The sequence below is a fragment of the Triticum dicoccoides genome, chromosome 7A, assembly GCF_002162155.2.
Source record: "Triticum dicoccoides isolate Atlit2015 ecotype Zavitan chromosome 7A, WEW_v2.0, whole genome shotgun sequence".
Taxonomy (NCBI): Eukaryota; Viridiplantae; Streptophyta; class Magnoliopsida; order Poales; family Poaceae; genus Triticum; species Triticum dicoccoides.
The window spans coordinates 743,588,310-743,607,624 of NC_041392.1; the positions used below are offsets into that span (position 1 = coordinate 743,588,310).

Below are 19,315 nucleotides of genomic sequence, written 5' to 3' on the forward strand. Positions count from 1 at the left end.
CTAGACTAGCTTTGCCGCCCATCTTGGCAGGACAAGGGTTCCCCAACGACCTGATATTGTAGCGCCTCTCCAGCCTCAACCTGTTGGGGTTGGTCGACATGCCGCTCCTGGCCCATCAACCACCCCATGTGGAGGTGGAGGTACCCTGTATCAACATGATCAAGCCTTGATGACAAACTCACAGAACATAAATAGCCTTAATGATCAAGCCTATCATGCCATGACTTGCATAATAAATTCAGAAAGAGGGAAATGGTCAGTTTAACATGTTATAAGCTCTCATGGAGTACAATCACCAGGTCAGTGATCACAGCAGTACACCCAAGAAAGTGAGCATGCACTAACCTTGGTCCAGTAACACAAGAATTATCAGCAGGCTGCTCCTGTTCTGCCAAACATTGCTCTGCCAAATATTGCTCAGCCTTACATCTGACTTAACCATGCATGGCTTATTGTCAGATGGCAGCAGACTATGAGACAAACTTCCTTTTTTTTTCTAGTATAAATACTTATTATTACTAAAAATAACTGCACATACATATATGCATTGTCACTATACAACCTCGGTGATTGGAGAATCGAATTAAGATTACAAGATACTGTGTCTGTCAGCCACTGGTAGTATACAGGTCCTTGCTCAGTTTCTCCGTGTATTAGCGCGACGACATTCCCACTTGTTCTTATAGCTCTTGATGGCAGGGGGGGGTGTGTTAGTCAGCAAAATGCCTATAAGGCTATATAACTAACTGTTTTGCTATGAGGCCCACATGATCTCGACTCCAACCGCCATGATGAATGTGGACGCATCCACCCATGTATGGTGGGCCTTGTATCTTCATGTCAGATGTTTCTTCCAAAGTAATCAAGCGTCAAAAGGATCCATCCACTCATCGTCTTCCCTTACGGCTTTTTCCCACCGTTCTTTGAACTTTTCCAGCTCCGCCGACGACTGTCTTCTAATCTGTTGATTCAAATAAGAGTGCAATTGATGTTAGAAAATATGCAGGAGAAACATATTGATTTAGGTTTAGAGGGAAGAGAGCATATGTTATACTCACGTGTGTCCGCAAATCCAAAGATCTTCGAGGTAACTGGAGCAAGAAAGGAAATTGTTGATCAGATGATAACAATGGTAGTTATCTTGCAGGCATGGAGAAATCAAGGCTAGAAGGTTGGCCGTCGAGTTAGATATCTGAAGCGATACCCCATTACCATCAATCTGTGTGTTAGTTGGATTTAGATTTTGTAACCTTAGAGATGATTCCAGAAACAAGAGACATTTTCTCTCTCTGTAATTTCATTTCAAATCACATTGTGACCAAAAAAATATATGGCATTTTATAAAAAATATGACGACAAACAGACCTTGCTGGTATCTGATGGTCCTCCTAATGATGGTATCCCTTGATGGACGACATACTCACTGTCAATTACACCGACCTTCTCAGCTCGATCACCCTGAAATCACATAGCACTACATGCATCAGTATTTTTGGTCATTTATCATTCTAACAAACCCATGCCTATTAAAGCATTCCTCTTAATCTACAGATGATAGTTGAAACACCAGAAATAATTAAGCTGCAAAGTGACAGAAGAACACATCGCAAAAAAAATAATGGAACAAAACAAGACAGAAGTCATTAGTACTATCAGCTAGAGTACTGAAAGCCATATTGTAATAGTTAGCCCATAAATTTGATCCTTATGTTAGAATATGTATAGCTAAATTTGATCCACAGGTGCCAAACACTGAAAATAGAGTAATCTTCCTAGAGTATACTAACAAGCTACACATTTATAATAAAAAATAGGCCAGCTCATAGAAGGAAGTGACATCTAGAATGGCGCACTTGAAATGCGAAAAAAGAAATGAAATAGGTTGTAAAGCTTGAATAGAGCAAACCGCCATGGGATTTGAGCAATCTTAAGTACCTGAGCACAGTAACCAAGCTTCATGTCAAGGCCCCATCCATGAATCAAGTCATTCTGCAGGTTTGAGACATTAAAACTGGGTGTGCTACGAAGAGTTATGACCCTCCAGTCACACTGAATAGATCATACGATATGATGGATTATCGAGTAGGTTAGATGGTCAGAATTCGTACCTGTATTAGATGCCATACACATTTCCAGGCAGCACGAGAAAAAACTGGTGCCATGCCCTCGACCCACCTATCAAAGAATGCCAGTTACAATACTAGTAATCAATCGAGCTAGTTTATGAGAACGAGATCAGCAGAATTTGCTCAACAATCAATCAGTTGGATGATGTAACTTTATTTTGCTGACCACACAAAAAAAAATGCCATTGAACAAAGCAGCATTTTGATTTTTGGTTCTACAATAGCTGTAAAAAACATTAATCGGTTCAAAGAATATGACCGTAACTCTGTAAGGTAACTGTCTTTTTCAATCACAGAAGAATAAAGTATAGCATAATTTAATACATATGAATCATTGGACATGCTAAATATGAGGTCTAGAGAATAAACTATGATGGCCAAGTATAGTTTAGAATAGCCAGAAAAATTACTATGCAAGGCCAAAGCTTCAATTTTTACCCTGTGCATGGAGGTCCTTTACTATCATCAGAACAGTTCATGCTTGAACGATTGTCATATACTCTCCTGCAGAAGAAATGAAGAATTAAAAATGTTAGCGAATGCTCATACAAAAATGATTAAAAAAACAATTCATATTCTTAGATGTGAGAACTAGAAAGACACAAGCACCTATGCACTTTTGTCATCTTGTTGCGGATTGTGATGCGGTGGTGAATATCTGTTGATAGATCAGGATCCAATGCAGGTTGCGTGATTTCTAAGCCTTCGGAAACCATTATATCAATATACCTAAACGGGCAACATGAAAAATGAAAAGGCATCTTTCAGCAGAAAATCCAACACAGCAGGATATATTTTCAACAGCAATGATGACCAAAGCAAGTCCATATCTACTCCAAGTATATTGTCAATCATCCCAGTAGGAGTTTCAAGCTGAATCCATACCACTGAAATGTGCAGAATAACAATTATATCTCGCAAACAAGATTGTACAGCTAGAGCGAAAGAAACTGAACCAGTGTCAAAATGGCTGCTTCATAACTACTCAGGCCATCACAAAAATTAGCATTTGCGAACTGAAAAAGAAGACGATTTCAACAAAATGAAAAAAAAAATATGGTGTGTCCCATACCTCCTCGGATCAAAATTTTCCACCCCAAGGTCTTCGTCCCATAAAAATATGAAATCGTAGATAGCCACAACACTAGGGTGCAGAAAACGCTTAGCAAACCACCTGCAATAGGAAGATACGCTCATTCCAAATGTGGATGATACATACCGAGGTAAAAGGGACAGCAAAGTATCTGCGCCTGGGGCTTACCATTTAGTTTGGTTGGGCGCAACTATGTGGATGGCCTTATCGCTCCACTCGAGGCTACGCCACCCATCCACGTTCCCGTCATAATGGAATAGCATGACCGTGTAGCTCTCATTCAGGAACTAAAACATTTGAAGCATGGTAGGGCGAGCATCGAATCAGAAGAGACAAAACCTTCCCTTACGAAACGACAAAAGCAGCTGGCGTTAAAGGAGGCGAACTCGAGAAGAAGAAGACGGACCTTACGAGCCATCACGTCCACATTCTGCATCTGCGAGATCCCGACCGCCATCGCCAGGAGAGCTTTGTGTCTATCATTCTTGTTCTGCAGGCAAGGGTGAGCAGTGGTACGCACGTATTAGTAACAGAACGGCCCAATGGGCTGGTCGCCCGCCAGGAAATCGCGACTGGAAACGCGGATCATATCCTAAAGATTCCTTAGATTACGCTGTAAGGACGCTGGTGTGTCTCCACTAGAGCAAAAGCTAGTGTGAAGTCTGTGGATACGGACCAGACAAGTGAACTGAACTGAACTGAACTGACAGAACCGAAGTGTACATACATCATTAACACTCACAGGCGCCTGCCTGCTGTAAGCACAGGATTCAGAGCATTGGGCAGCTTCACTAACCGGGTCGCCACACTAAAAGCTCGATTTGGCGTCGCCGTGAGAAATGAGCGCCGGCATAGCAAGGGGGACAGTTTCGGTCATTCATCCATTCAGCGTGTTTCAGCTGAGAGACACAACCGGTTTTCATTCATCCATTCATCCATTAAGTGTGGTTCAGTTTGAGCTAGGAGACCCAACCAAATTTCACTCATTCGTTCATCCATTCAGTGTGGTTCAGTTTGAGCTAAGAAGAGACCCAACCAATGCTATGACAGCAACTGTAGAAAGAGTAATTGACAGTGACAGTGAAGGTGGGGCGCCGAGGAGGAGGAGGGGCAGGAGCGGACGTACGTTGGGGATGGCGCGGTTGGCGGCGGGGTCCCAGAGCGGGCGGAGGAACATGTCGGAGCTGGTGTGGACGATCCCGCGCGGCAGGCCCTCGGCGCCGGTCCTCCGGTTCCAGTTCCCCTCCTCCCGGCGCCGCTGCTGCGTGGCCGTGGCCGCGGCGTAGTCGGACCTGCCGAGATCCACCTGACGGAGGAACAGAGACCGGCTCCAGTGTCAGTCAGTCAGGCAGTGATTCATTCAGGGCAGGGGAGCTAAAAATGGGAGGGGGAAGGGAAAGGTGGTGGTGCCTTGCCTTGAGGTGGTGGTGCTGGATCTGGAGCGAGGTGATGACGATGAGGGCGACGAAGGCGGCCAGGTAGCCGCAGCCGCAGGAGGCGGCCCGGCGCGGCGGGATGGGCGGGTACTTCATCCCTCCCGCCGCCGGCCGTCCCTTGGTGCCCCCGATGTTCGGGGCTCTGGAGTGGGCGGGGGGTGCTGGGGGAGGAGGAAGGTTCTGGAGGGTTCTAGAAGGAGGTGCGCCTAATCTAATGGCCCATTATTCCGAAATGGGCTTAAACAAATTGCGTCCTCGTACTCAACTACGCCCTTGGCTTTTTGGTCGGGTCGGTCGGCATCCCACCGCCTGCCTGCTAGCGGGTGAGTGGGTGGGTGGGTGGGTTTGTCGTGGCGGGCCCACCTGCCAGTGCCCCAGTCGGTGGCTAAAGTTGCCTAATTAATTAGGGAGGCCTTGATTAGCGCGAGATGGTGTCCCGTTTCATCAGTGGCAGTGAGCCGACGACGACTGCTTTTTGTGACGTGTCCCCTTAATGACGCGTCCTTGTTGGTTAGACACACTAATCTACCTCCTCCAGTGCACACAAAAAAGTTACATCCCATTCGCGGCCTCTTCTAAAACTTGAAGTCCACCTTCTTCCGTTTTGTCACCGTCTTCCAGGACGGCGGCGACACCCAGCTGCTGCCTTCCCCGCCCACCACCTTCCTCCTCATCTTCCCCTTGCCCTTGCCCTTGCTCTCCTCCCCCCAAAGCTCCCTGTACCTGTCCATCACAACCCCACTACGGTCACCAAGACGTACACAGGATTATGCCGCAGGATTGCGACGGCGAGAGACGCTGGTCTTATCTTACTTGGCCACCAGGGCGTCCTCTACGGCGTCTCCAGCTTCTGCTTCGTAACAGCAGCACCAGCGGCACGGGGAAAGGAAAGAAAGAGGAGGCATAAACGTCAGAACCTCAACTAACAAGTAGTGGCTGTCAGGCAAGCAACGGGTATTGACAACAGAGGATGAGGGAGGGAACTCCACTGCTAATGGGCTCACCCTTTTACTTTTAGGGCCTGATGATGATGTTGATGTTGATGTCGACGGTTTATCTTGCGCTCCCACCAGCACGTACCTGTGATTAAAGCGAGAGTGCGCGTGCATGCATGCGGCGTCTGACTTTTATGGGTTTCATTTCAAAAGCTAAGCGGGGATCCTCCCTTCTTTCTGCTCAAGAATCTTCACATGCAAGAAAGAAACAGCAAATTGACGATCATCAGCAACGACTAGCAAACCCACAGAGGGAGCACCTTGTTGATTATCAACACAACTTGATGATCAACAGCACTTTGCTTTCTCGGACACAGAGAGCACTTCACATCACCTGGTAAAATGGCTTTTCTGCCTGCTTCTCGGGCTCCTTCCTCCACGACTTCCCAAGGTCGATAACATCAGGTGTTTCCACACTGGCTGGAGTGCTGCTGTCACAGCCACAAGGACAAGTGAATACCAAGTGTTTACTGCAATATCTAATTGAAAAGAAAACTTAATATGGTAACTGACAACAGAAGAACACAGGCATAGATAAATTACCTTGACATGGTGCCAGACCGGATGCCTTCTACTATTTCCCCATCTTCCAGTTCCTCCTCCTCCTCTCCCGCTTGCCGAATGCCTTCTACTATTTCCTCCTCCTCCAGTTCCTCCTCCTCCTCTCCCGCTTGCCGAATGCCTTCTACTATTTCCCCCTCCTCCAGTTCCTCCTCCTCTTCTTCCTCTTGCAGAATGCCTTCCACTATTTCCCCATCTTCCAGCTCCTCCAACTCCTCTTGCCGAATACCTTGTACTATTTCCCCATGTTCCAGCCCCTCCTCTTCTGCTTGCCGAGTAGCTTCTTCTATTTCCCCATCTTCCAGTTCCTCCTCCTCCAACTCTTCCAGAGTGCCTTCTTCTACTTCCCCATCTTCTAGTTCCTCCTTCCTCTCTTCCTCTTCTAGAATGCATTCTTCTATTCCCCCATCTTCCAGTACCTCTTCCTCTTCTTCCTCTTCTAGAATGCCTTTTTCTAGTTTCCCATCTTCCAATTCCTCCTCTTCCTCTTCTTCTTCGTCCAGTTCTCCCCAGTGTTTGCTGCGATCAATAGGTTCTTCCTACATAATTGCATAAAGCAAATGTTACTTCTGCTCACTACTAACTCTATGTTTTAAATAGTGGGCTATGGCATTTAGCGACAACCCTTAAAAACAGCTATAGCTGGGCTATAGCGGCAAATTGTACATGAAATCGTTTAGCGGCAACATCCTCAAACAGCTATAGCAGAGCTATAGCGGGGCTATAGCCGGCTATTTAAAACTATGCTTCATTTACAAGGTTTATCGTGCTGAATCCAAAACCATTTTCTTATACTGGGTTGGGTGCCTAGGCTGTTGGCAACAAACAATAGCAGGTGTCCGAAGGAAGCATATTAGTAATTAGATAGTATAAAAAGTAACTTTTAAATAGATAAGTTACCTCGTCAGTTGGAGGCTTTCCCAACTCCCCAGGCCCATCACCAAAATTGCCGCCTGATGATGACGGTGTATCTTGCGCTCCAACCAGCACGTACCTGCAAAGTGAGCACATGTGGCGTGTGACTTTTCTGGTTGACAAACAAGACGGGGATCGGGGGAGGATTACTCAGTAGGTTTGGCCAGGGAAACATATGCGTGGCTCGACGCGAACAGCGCCCTATGAGTGATCCTTAGTTCTTTCTGTTCAAGAACCTTCAGAGGGAAGAAACAACATGTCGATGATTAACAGCAACGACTAGCCAAGCCAAGTAATGCTATAATAGAATCATTTGTTAATTATCGAAAAATGATGATTAATGCCACTTTGCTTTCTCGGACAGAGGGCAGCAGTTTACTTACCTGGTATAATGGCCTTTCTGCCTGGTTATCTGACTCCTTCCTCAGCTTCCGAAGCTCAATAACATCAGGTGCTTCCACACCAGCCGGAGTACTGTTACAGAAAGAAGGACAATTAGATACTAGGTGTCTACTGCACTATTTAATTCAAATAAAAGAACTGGTAACTGACGATAAAATAACTGGCAACAAGAGAACAGAAGTATAGAGAATTACCTTGAGACGGTGTCAATAGACCGAACACCTTCTTCTATTTCCTCATGAATAATTAGTTCCACCTCTTTTTCTTCCTCTTCATCCTCTTCTTCGTCCAAATCTCCCCAGTGTTTGCTGCGATTGAGAGGTTCTTCCTAGATAACCGCAGAAAGCAAATGTTAGTTCTGCTCACGAAGACCACAATACATTGCAACTAACTTTATTTACAAGGTTTGTCTTGCTGCAGGAATCCAAATAACTTTTTCATATACTGGGATATGATGCAAAGAAACAATAGCAGGTTTAGAAAGAAAGTGTATGAATAATTAAATGGTGTGAAAAGCAATTTTTTCACATAAGGTACCTTATCAGGTTCATCACCCAAACCTGGGATCTTCAGATAAGGATAAGAGGGTGGAGGACCAAAGAACTGGCGAAAAATGAATCGGGGTCAACTGGTTAATGATGAAAGCACTGTCAGTACGAACCAGACAAACATAGGTTAGAAAATACATACCTGCATCCTGGTAACCCATGGGGGCGGGGCACCATCAGGCATACCAAGAGCTTTTTTAAGCTCCTGGGACAGCATACCTGGTTTCATTACCTTAAGCTTCAGCTGTCGAATGTGTAAGTAGAACTTAGCATCAGAACCACTCATGGATGGTGTCTCCTGTTTTTTTCTGTGTAAATATTGAAGATTACGTACCTCAAACTCTTTCCCTTCATAATACAGATCACCATAACTAGTCAATGTGGGTTTTGTTTGATATTTGAAGAATGCATCATGCAAAACCTGTGGAAAACAAAACATTATTAGCCTTGAATGACACCATGGTACAAACTGATAACTGGACAAATCTAATATACTAAAGTTGCATCAAATATGATAATTCATCTGTGATCCTGGGCTCATCTGCTTATTAGTTGTGTAAGTTCCCACAACAATAGAATGGCACTCAGGGAGTTACTCTTATGGGTTCATGGAGGATTTAGGTTTGCATCAAAAAGAGGGCCTCAAATACAAACACGGCAAGAAAATTAGAGAAGGCACTGAACAGTAGCAATATATGTACTGATGGTTGTATCATGTATGGAAGAAAACAGAGGAAACGAAACCCACAAACTGCTTCATATTTGCAGCTTTGGCAACATAACTAAACTACTATGATATGCAGGTGGAGATGTTGACCTCATAATCCATATCCATATATCCCCTCTTGGGCTGCATACGGTTGTGCTGCTTCTGTTTCAATGTCTTTTTGTTCTCCTTCTGAACGTATGCCTGCATAAACATTTAGAAAATCAATTGGGCTTTCCTTTTTTGTGCAGGCAAGTTTCCGAAATTTATTGGCTTGCCAAAGGACTGCGCCAACATGCAACGTTTCCCATGATAGAACAGACACTGACACTAGCTTACAAATATAACACTGGATTTACCAGCCAATTATCAGCCAATAAACCCGAATAATAGCTTCACTGAAACCAACACAAACACTCCATGTATGTTCCTCAACTCCAAGAAAGTAAGTTACCTGTCTTATTTTTTCAATTCCAGTTGCAGCAATGAAGTCAGGAAGCTGGAACGGCTGTTTTTGAAAACCCCTCTTGCCCTGAAACAGCAACATCATGCATGAATCCAAAAATATGAACAGAGAAATATGTGAATATGGCAGTCCTAGTCCTAGATGCTATCTTGAGTTTAGAATTTTGTAGTCTTCAAGAAAAAGAGAACAGTTCGAGAAGTACGATTCTGATTCTAATGCACGGAATATCAAAAGCCATGGACTCTAGTTGGACTCTAATCTGTACAGCAGAAGGGGCATCAAATGAATGCCCACAAGATTCAACTATCCTAAATACCCCCACCAGAAAAAAAAACCTATCCTATATACACTACAGAAACCATTCAAGTAGTACAACACCATTTCCAGCCTCCTCGATTGTTACAACAGTCCCTGCAAGAATTACAAATCCATATAAGAAAGGTGAAAGATGTTGGATATTATGGGCATGTTTGGTTTGTTGCCCCAGATACCCAAGCCACAATTTTGGTAAAGCATAATCAAGACGTCTCCAAAATGCCAGTAAGGTTGAGATTATCGGACTGCAGCCAACGACAACTTCTCTAGTTGTTGCTGTGGCACATGGATCCCACATTTCATATACTTCTCATCAAAACATAGTCAATGTAGGTCTAGGTTTACTGATTAAACCAAAAGGGATATAGCTGTTCAAATGGGTCACAAATTGGATTGGCATTTCAGAAGAATTAATGTTTGAAGCCTGTTACTCAGGGATATATAACTATTTAGTACAGCCAACTCTCTCTAGCCATGTCAGCAAAAGGGGACCTCAAATAAATAACTAATTAGTATAGCCAACTATCTCTAGCCATGTCAGCATAAAGGGACCTCAAATAAATAACTAATTAGTATAGCCAACTATCTCTAGACTTGTCAGCATAAAGGGCACAAGCAGCAGGTGTGCCAGTGAGTTGAGTTTTCCTAGTATGCACCAAATCATCTTAGGCCAAGCGACCAAATCATCTTAGGGGCACTACAAATTTATGGTAGGATAAAACAGGGCAACCAAGCCTCCCCAAGGCACATGCTCCCACACCCACTCCCTGGCTGACTTGGAAGAAAATGCAGCTATCTTCTGCATACCGACTTACCGAGTAACGAATTTCACAAAACTTGGTTATCATACTAAAACAGAGATGTTTCAAAGCTCACAAACCTGCAAGTACTTTCGTTTCTGGCACCAGTGTCTCGGAACAGGCACGGTGTTCCTGCAGGACTTGAGACATACAAGCAACTTCGGATCCGGGGCATTACCATCCCAGACCTGGCAAGGGAAACAAACAACAAAGCACATGTCAGATGAAGAGAGCGCATTCATGTAAACATACCACAGCTAGCCAACAGCATCAACATGTCAACATAGATGGACGCACAACAGGTAAAAGTTCAACGAATCGTCGACATTGGGGTTACAGGAGAGTGATTGAAAGAGGCCAAGCACCTCAACAACATCAGGCCTGCTGCACATCTGCCTCAGCTCTGAAATCTTCACCCTCCGCAGCTGCTTCCTCTGCTTCTTCGACGGGGCAACTGCTTCCTCCTCCTCCTTCTTTGGGGTCTCCTGCTCAGCATCAGCAGCATCTGGCCCCTTGTTCATCGCGGCATTTACAGCGCCTTCCCTCTCATTCTCCTCGCCCTACCAGCAACAACAAAATTCCGCTCGTTTCATTCCCAATTCTAGTTCAAGCAGAGGACCCATTTGCTGTCAGCAGGCACCAAACCCTCGCGGCCGAAACCCCGCCAAAAACCCTACCAAATTCCCCCGAAATGGACAGGAAGGGAGGAGGATGGCGCGGTTACCTCGGCGGGGGGAGAGGAGGGCCCGGAGACCTCGGCGGGCGCGGCGGCGGCGGGGCCCGTGAGGCCGAATTTCTCGAAGACGGCCGCGAAGACCCCGAGGAGGAGGGGGTCGTCGGCGCCGAGGCAGGGATTCTCCGGCACGTACTCCACCTCCACCTGCAAGGAAGCGCGGCGTTAGGCGCCGTTCGAGCGGATTACGGGGCGGCGGAGCAGGAGCTCGCCTGGGGAGCGGGGTCGGGGCCGGGGCGGGCGCTCTCCTCGCCGGCCCCCGCATTGGCCCTACTCTTCCTGGCCCTGCGGCGGCGCAGGCGGCGGGGGCGGCCGCGCCCGCTGTCCCGCGGCGTGGGGCTCGCCGCGGCGGCGACGGCGGTGGGCATGATCGTCGTCAGCAGAAGCGAGCGAGCGAGGCGACGGGAGCGAGGAGAGACGGGCTTTTGCTGTAGCTTGTGGACTGTGGTCGGTCTTGATTCTTGACTTGTGTGTGTGGAATTTGTGGATGAGGCCAATGATCGGAAATTCAATTTGGCTCCCGGGAGCATGTGCTCCTGCGCGTGAAAAATAACTTTTGAAATGTCAAAAAATCGCAACAATTTTTTTTATGTATTTATAGTCACATCCGAATGCTACCTGCAAAGTTTTAGGCAAAAAGGATAAACATTTTGGCCTGCAAAAAAAACAAATTTAAACACCAAATGTTGCCTCAAAATGTCACCCCAAATTTATTTATTTTTTCACCGTCAAGCATGGTTGCGACACTAACATGGATATCCACAAAAATATTCAGAATTTTTTAAAAACATTTTACCATCTTTTTTGCGGTACTGTTCATTCGGGAGCAAATGCTCTCAGGAATAAAAACGCCCCTCCCGCCAATGATCCACTTTGAACTACCCTCACCTCAAGATAGCTCTGCAAGTGGTTCTGGAGGCCGACTGCAAGGAGGTGGTCGATCTTTGGGCCTCGCGCACTTATTCATGCTCATTGGTAGCACCAGTACTCATAGAAATAGAAGGACTAGTTTTATCTTTTCAGTCTTTTATTATTCAACATTAATGACTGTAAAACTGAGCCTAAACCGAGGCTTCTCACGCCATATGCATTTTTAGCCGTTCGATCTCTTGGTTCGGTCGTCAAAGGCCGTCAGATCTGACTGCAGTTCCACCTGGGCTACTGTGTAGATTCTTGGCCCAGCTTGCTGCTCCCGTAGCCGAAACTGATGTAGGTACTAATGCTAAAAATGTGTTTACTTAGCTGCCTTGAGATTGTCCCCGGCCTACTTTCAAGGTATGACTGCAGTGAAAGCTGAGAGAGCAATATGAATGTGTGTACTGATTGCAGAAAGGCTTCTTGATGATCTAACTGGATGTCATGTTCTTTGAAGAGCAAAATGCCAAGTGTTTGATACTTGTTCCATGGTTGTTTCAGATTTTTTGTGGGATTTACAGTGGCTAGGGGACGTTTCACATCTAAAAAAAATATTGTATAACTTCTAGGTTACACCTTCCTCTCTACTGCTTTAAATTTAGCCCTTTGGGTTAATACAAGTTGAAGCTGTTTATATCTATAGGAAGAGCAGCACTGAACGAGAGGAAAAACAGCAGTCGTGCGTACAATGTCGAGGTCAGCAAAGAAAATCAAAGTGTTCGTGGAGAAGAGCGCTTTTGAGTCGAGGAACAAGCGCACAAGGTCCTCGACCATGAACCATCATATCTACCTTGTTGCGCTTCTGCTCACCATTGCTCCCAAACCGCTACCCCGAGACTCTGCGCATTAGCAAGGTATCAAATTGCTCTTCTTGTGGTTTCATCTAATGACTGCAAAGATGGAGAATTCTACATCTTAGCCCCCTTTGCACGTCACTGGGTGCATTTTATTGTGTATGCAAGGGGGGCATCTAAACTTTTCTGAATTTCATGTATAGGAATGGAAAAACCTTTGAAGGATACAATAAGTAAGCTTCTGACTGCATAGGTTGCACTATTTTTGGTAAATCGGAATCTCAGTTCACAAGATATTTTGGTGCATTTCTTTTTTTTCTTTTCTTGTGGTATTAGACATGTTTGAATTGTTGCCCAGTTACATGGTTGGTTTCATGCATGTGAACAGTGGCGGAGCTTAGTGATGGCCAAAGGGGGTAATGCCCCCCCCCCCCCACCAAATTTATTTCTTTGTATAAACACATAGTAATATTTAATAATATCTGAACAAACTTTAATATAACTAGATGATGCCCCGCGTTTTGCTGCGGGAATTTTGTAACACATGCTAATAATTAAGAAACTAAGTGTAAGAGTATGGAGTTAAATAATATGATGGTATTGGATGTTTTAGATACAAAATAAATGGCTGACATCCAACTCATACTTGCATATCATATCACCATCATGTTTCTCTATTCAGAAAGAATATAGGCATTGTGGAATAGATCAGTTGTTTTACCAAAACAATATCCAACATTTAGTAAAAAAAGGCAGGACAATGAAACAGTGTAGGTGGAGGTGCTGACTTGAGGATCGGATCGCCCTCAGGGTGATAGCAAGGGTGCAACTATTACATAAGTGTCATACTGCCTTGTTGTAGCTAGTGTGCATTATACTGAACTGTCGATGGTGTTAGCTCGTTTCAGAGAAATCTTCATTTAGGAATCTTAAAGTAGCACATTAATTATTTTTAATGTTACTTCACATGGCCTATTGCAGCGTTCCATGGAGAGCATGAGATTGCCAAAGTTATTATGGATCTGAGAGAGCGCTCCATGGAGAGCATGAGATTGCCAAAGTTTTATGTTCAAAGTGTAGAACCACGGCTTAGCATATATATAGTAATAAGTCAGTTACCGCTCATAAATGTAGCGTGATGATCAAGACATCTTTGCATCTTTTGTGCATATTAGGCAGCTCAAATGTCGCATGAGTCGCCCCTCATGGATGTCTAAAAAAAGGTGTATAAAATCATGGTAAGATAGCCAGGTCCATATGTGTATATGTTAATGTTGCCAAATGGGAAGAACGAAACCAAAAGAAAATATGAGATACTGCAACCAAATGTACTCTTTTGCCATATGTGCACTGCAACCAAATGCATGTGAATATTAATAACACTGGTTCCTGACTGTGTATTGACATGCTTACATGGCTCTTTTGTGTATTGGACATGTAGTCCTGCTTGCTAAGTGATTTATTGTTTTCATTTTGTAGCTCTACATTTCCACAGAAATTTGGTGTGTCCTCTGTTCGACATGTTTTCCCTTTTGTATGATTGTGTTAAACTATCTATGAAGATCTCTTTGTCTCTTATATCAATCAAGTGTCTTCCTGATGATATTTCCACTTTACAATCCTATGGACGAACAACTGAAAATGTGTCTTCATGTTGCAAGATAAAGCTCCGTTGAAGCATGTGACCTCCAAAACCAAAGTGTGTTACTCAAATGGGTGTGAGGTTAATCTTGAGACAAGGGCAGTTCCTGAATTTATGAGATAGATCTGTTCTTTGAATCATGCTGATACATATTCTATTTCTTCGACAGGATTATTCAACCTGTGTTAGCCAAGCTGATATAAAAAAATCAAATTGTTTTTTCATATAAGTACCTAATGTCTGAATCATGTGCTGATGCTTGCAGGATTTTCCATTCGTAAACTGAGTGCCAAATGACAACATGCCAATTTAGGCCTTCAAGTCAGATGTTCCCTATGTAAGAACTGATCGTCCACAAGCTGTAGGTATATGAAAATAATAGTATTCGTCCTTGGTATATTTTTCAACAATTATATCATTGCATCAAGATGCTTTGCAAGACGTGTATTCTGATGATCGGACCATATGATCTATATGTAGGTGATTGCTTTCAGCTTAACATGATTAATTTCGAACATTGCTACAATCCCATTAAAGGATGATGTCATACAGTGACATCATGTGCTGATGGAGTTTTTATTTTGCAATTCGGCACTAATGTAGTATAACCATGCATGTTTATTTTGGAAAGGCTCTTCAAGAATCAAAAGGAACTGCTGGCCTCTGTCTTACAAATTGCTTTCAGCCAAGTTGCTCTTTAACGAAACCTACATGACATAATAGATTCCCACAGTTGTTTGTATGTTGTAGTACATCGTTTCATTGCTTTCTAATTGACAGAAAATCTTCTTAGTACTCTTCTCACATCAGTGTGATGCTCTCCACAAGAAATGGCTAGGTTCACCAGGCTCATCTAATTCTTCTTTGTTGCTGAGCATATTGGCCCTTTAGGCAGAGGTCCATGAAGATTTCATGAATGCACCATTTACATGTTCATTTGTTATGTTGTTGCTTGTCATATTTTTCTATATACGTTGTTGTTTATGTTGTCATAAGAAATGAATTTGTATTAGTGAGCCTTTCTTTTACCAAGTATACATTAGAGTTACATCTACGAACAAATACATGGCTATGGTTAGTATGTTCCATGTGGCTATATATAACAAAAAAAAAACTATACTGTTGTACAAATAGATGGGCGCGGCAACGCGCGCCACTTATGATCTAGTGTATCTAGGAAAGCCAAGTACTCCAGCCCACTTTTGTGCAAAACATGCATGAACACTAGAGGTTGCGAGTTGTTGGATGGATCCCTCCCTAGTTTCCTCATGACTAGCATAATGGTTGATCATGTAGGAGCTATGCATGATTGAATAAAGTCCTAAATTCCCCGCAAAAAAAGTTCAAATTACTAGCATCCTAAATCTTGTTAGACACTCCATGTGTACTGACACCATTGGCCGGATGGCCTCATCGCCCTAAACCCTCGAGCCAAAGACGTGTTATCTTCCCGTTAAAAAAATCCAGCCCGACACACGCACCTAGCCATGGCGGGGCCTCCTCTGCTCAGTGCCGCATGAACCCAACAACCGTTTTGAGCCGGACATGGCCGTCCGATTGTAGCCTCGACCGCACAGGCAGACCGATCCGATGGCGCGGGTTCGACCCCGCAATAAGAACAAGTAGGGCTTCTTCTCCGTGACAACCGTTCCGTTCATTCCCACCCCGGCCTAAAGCCCCCAACGGTCTTGTTAGTCATTTTTTATCCATGCTCTATGTCGGTGTCAAAACCGGCGGATCTCGGGTAGGGGGTCCCGAACTGTGCGTCAAGGCCGGATGGTAACAGGAAACAAGGGACACGATGTTTTACCCAGGTTCGGACCCTCTCGATGGAGGTAATACCCTACTCCTGCTTGATTAATATTGATGATATGGGTAATACAAGAGTAGATCTACCACGAAATCAAGGAGGCTAAACCCTAGAAGCTAGCCTATGGTATGATTGTTGTATATGGAGTTGATGTCCTACGGACTACAACCCTCCGGTTTATATAGACACCGGATAGGGTTAGTCGGTTACAATGGTAGGAGATCTTGAATATCCGCATCGCCAAGCTTGCCTTCCACGCCAAGGAAAGTCCCATCCGGACACGGGACGAAGTCTTCAATCTTGTATCTTCATAGTCCAGGAGTCCGGCTGAAGGTATAGTCCGGCTACCTGAACACCCCCTAATCCAGGACTCCCTCAGTAGCCCCCGAACCAGGCTTCAATGACGACGAGTCCGACGTGCAGATTGTTCGGCATTGCAAGGCGGGTTCTTCTCCAAATCCTGTGTACCTGTAGGAATAATGTCCGATTTTTGTAATGTAGTGCTCCTCGGCTTCCACGCCCAATAATGGCCGTCTTCCACGTGTCAAACGAATGCGAAAAGCCGAGGCATTTTTACATCCACACCCCTAGCGGTGTAAACGAGCCGCCTATTTAACGGGATGGGGATTTAGGTCCAAACCACATCTTCTCCTCTCCGCGAGTTATCATCAGAGCGCTTCCAGCAAAAGTCCATTCCAACATGACCAGTCGTCGCAGCTCCTCCCCTCGCCCCTCCGGTCCCAAAACCGGGGACTGGGAGAGTTGCACCATCCCGCATAGCCAGTTAGTGTCGCTTCAGGCCAAGGGATTTCTCCCTCAGGCATACATGGTCCCGGTCCGAGCCGGTCTCGCCACCTACAATGGCGGAAAACAAGCGGAGAGCACCCCCAATCCTTCTAAAGGACGGCGGGTGTGCCTCGTCCCCTATCTAATGAGGGGACTGGGATTTCCAATTCATCCATTTCTCCACGGGCTTCTGGAGTTCTACGGCCTCCAGCTGCACAATCTTACGCCCGCCTCCGTATTACATATTGAGGGTTTCGTCGCCCTTTGCGAGCTATTTTTAGGCGTTGAGGCTCATTTCGCGTTGTGGAAGAGGTTATTCTGCCTGGTGCCCCGTTCTAAAGAGGGGTCTATATACCAAGTGGGCGGAGCCGAAGCATGGCGCATCGCCGGGACCGGATACCTATCCGGAACCCCAAAAAAGGCGTCCGAGGACTGGCCTTCGAAATGGTTTTACATAGATGACGTCCCACTACTGGACCCTATCCGGGTCGGTATCCCTGAGTTCAACAGTGCTCCATTGAAGAAACGCTTGAGCTGGCGTCCGCGGAGCTCTCAGAGAGAAAGCGACAAAGACGTCCTTTACCTGATGGGCCGGATAAGACTGTTGGCTCATTCCGGACTAATCATGATTGGAGTCATGGTCGCATGCATTATGCGGGGGGTGCAGCCGCTTCAATATAGAGGCCACCCCATGTGGGATTTCAACGGGGAGGATGACGCCACCCGTTACGGTCGTAAGGGGCCGGCCTCAGCCACCGCCCTATTAAAGATCTTATCCTCTTTGTACAAGGGAGAAAAGGAGGAATTCCTCTGCGTCAACCCGCGGGCCGGATTTACTATGTACGATCCTCCAAGTTGGGTAAGCAAACAATTGCGCTTGCCCATTTGTTTTATACTCCCACGGTTAGGTATGTAGTCTAACGACTTCAATGCAGGAACTGCGACAGGAGGTAAAGGATATAAACAGCCGCCCTCCACAGCCCGAGGACCCAGAACGGTCCCTCGATCCGGACTCCGAAGAGGATCCGGACATATCGGTGGAGCTTATCGATGGGGTGTTCCATCAGCTAAGCAAGGACACTACCTTGGTAGCCATTACGGCTAATTACCCAGGGTTAATCCCGGCCTCCCAGGTGACAGAAACCGGAGTCTCATTCCCTTGAGAGAGATTTCATTCTCACATATTCCGGTGTTTCTAACGACAACTGTGTTTTGCAGGGGAGATTCCCGAGGCGGGAGGCCTAACCTGCGGCAGCTAGCCAACGAGGGGCCGCAGGGCCCCGTGGGGCAAAAAGGAATATAGTCCGGACTGAGATGCCCGCGCAAAGGTATAGCGCACCCTCTGTTTCTCTGGTATTATTCTGTCAGGGCATATTAACGTTCGTGCTATCTTCAGAACGAAGAGACCTCGCCAGACTACATCCGGAGAGGTTGCCAATCGCGCCTCCACCAGCCAGGCTCCAACGTCTGGCCAGGAAGCGGAGGCGAGCACAAGGCGCGCACCGGACGCTCCTTCGACAGAGGATGCGGACAGGCTGTCCGCCACAAATTCTGAAGTGGAGAGTGCCATGAACCACAGGCGTCGCCGAATAGTTCTACGCGACGCTTGTTTCTCCCAAGAGGCTTTAAATGCCTTTAATTCGGGAGATGCGTACCTCTGTGCCGCTCAAAATGGTTTAGCCAGAGCCACGGAGCAGTATGTAAAAGACATACGGGTAAGAAAATTTTGATCAAATATATATATACTAGTAGGCCCCGAGACTTGAAACAGTTAGAGCAACTGATTTAAGGATCATTTAATATGCAGGTTCTTACAGAGAAGAATACCGTACTGTCCCAGGAGCTGGAAAAGTGCAAGGCCCAACTAGAGGCCGTACTAGCCGCGGCAGGGGAGCCCAAAGAGACCCCCTCAGGTAAGATACACTTCGAAAGATTAGTATTGTGCGGTGTGGGTGCAAATCTGACAAATCATATTGCAGATGGCGCCGGACTCGATCCGGAAAAGCAACAACTCTTACGCCGGTTAAAGGTCGGTGAGAGTACGTTGACAAAGGTGAGGCGAGAGAAGAATGATCTCTTCACCAAGTGGTTTCTAACAACCGGAAACTGGGTACAATTGCACTAAGAGAATATAGTGATATCATCTGCTATGTGAAATAGTTAACGAATTAGAATTTTCATTGGTTTTTTGGGCACATATGCCTTCTCATTGATCCCAATTCTCTTAGAATTTTCATTGTTTTTTGGGCTTCTTTGCTTGTAGGCAGGGGAG

At 45.5% G+C, this 19,315-nt stretch overlaps 2 protein-coding genes across 2 annotated transcripts; both read right to left on the minus strand.

The window, feature by feature from the left end:
- Positions 1 to 500: 500 nt before the first annotated feature.
- On the minus strand, positions 501 to 4,931 carry LOC119329482. The gene is made up of 12 exons (XM_037602537.1): positions 4,635 to 4,931; positions 4,346 to 4,525; positions 3,626 to 3,709; positions 3,388 to 3,506; positions 3,199 to 3,300; positions 2,736 to 2,855; positions 2,565 to 2,630; positions 2,109 to 2,175; positions 1,936 to 1,989; positions 1,366 to 1,458; positions 1,059 to 1,091; positions 501 to 961 (listed from the first exon to the last, which is right to left on the minus strand). Exons 1-12 carry the CDS (start codon positions 4,749 to 4,751, stop codon positions 863 to 865), a joined length of 1,134 nt encoding a protein of 377 aa, XP_037458434.1. The 5' UTR covers positions 4,752 to 4,931; the 3' UTR covers positions 501 to 862.
- Positions 4,932 to 5,073: 142 nt separating this feature from the next.
- On the minus strand, positions 5,074 to 11,464 carry LOC119334175 (splicing factor 3B subunit 2-like). The gene is made up of 18 exons (XM_037606790.1): positions 11,309 to 11,464; positions 11,088 to 11,243; positions 10,729 to 10,923; positions 10,444 to 10,551; positions 9,237 to 9,314; positions 8,894 to 8,986; positions 8,411 to 8,497; positions 8,219 to 8,320; positions 8,066 to 8,131; positions 7,723 to 7,856; positions 7,510 to 7,600; positions 7,277 to 7,362; positions 7,112 to 7,205; positions 6,194 to 6,750; positions 5,985 to 6,081; positions 5,660 to 5,839; positions 5,469 to 5,505; positions 5,074 to 5,378 (listed from the first exon to the last, which is right to left on the minus strand). The coding sequence occupies exons 1-16, from the start codon at positions 11,462 to 11,464 to the stop codon at positions 5,804 to 5,806; spliced, it is 2,136 nt and encodes a 711-aa protein (XP_037462687.1). The 3' UTR covers positions 5,074 to 5,378; positions 5,469 to 5,505; positions 5,660 to 5,803.
- Positions 11,465 to 19,315: the final 7,851 nt, after the last annotated feature.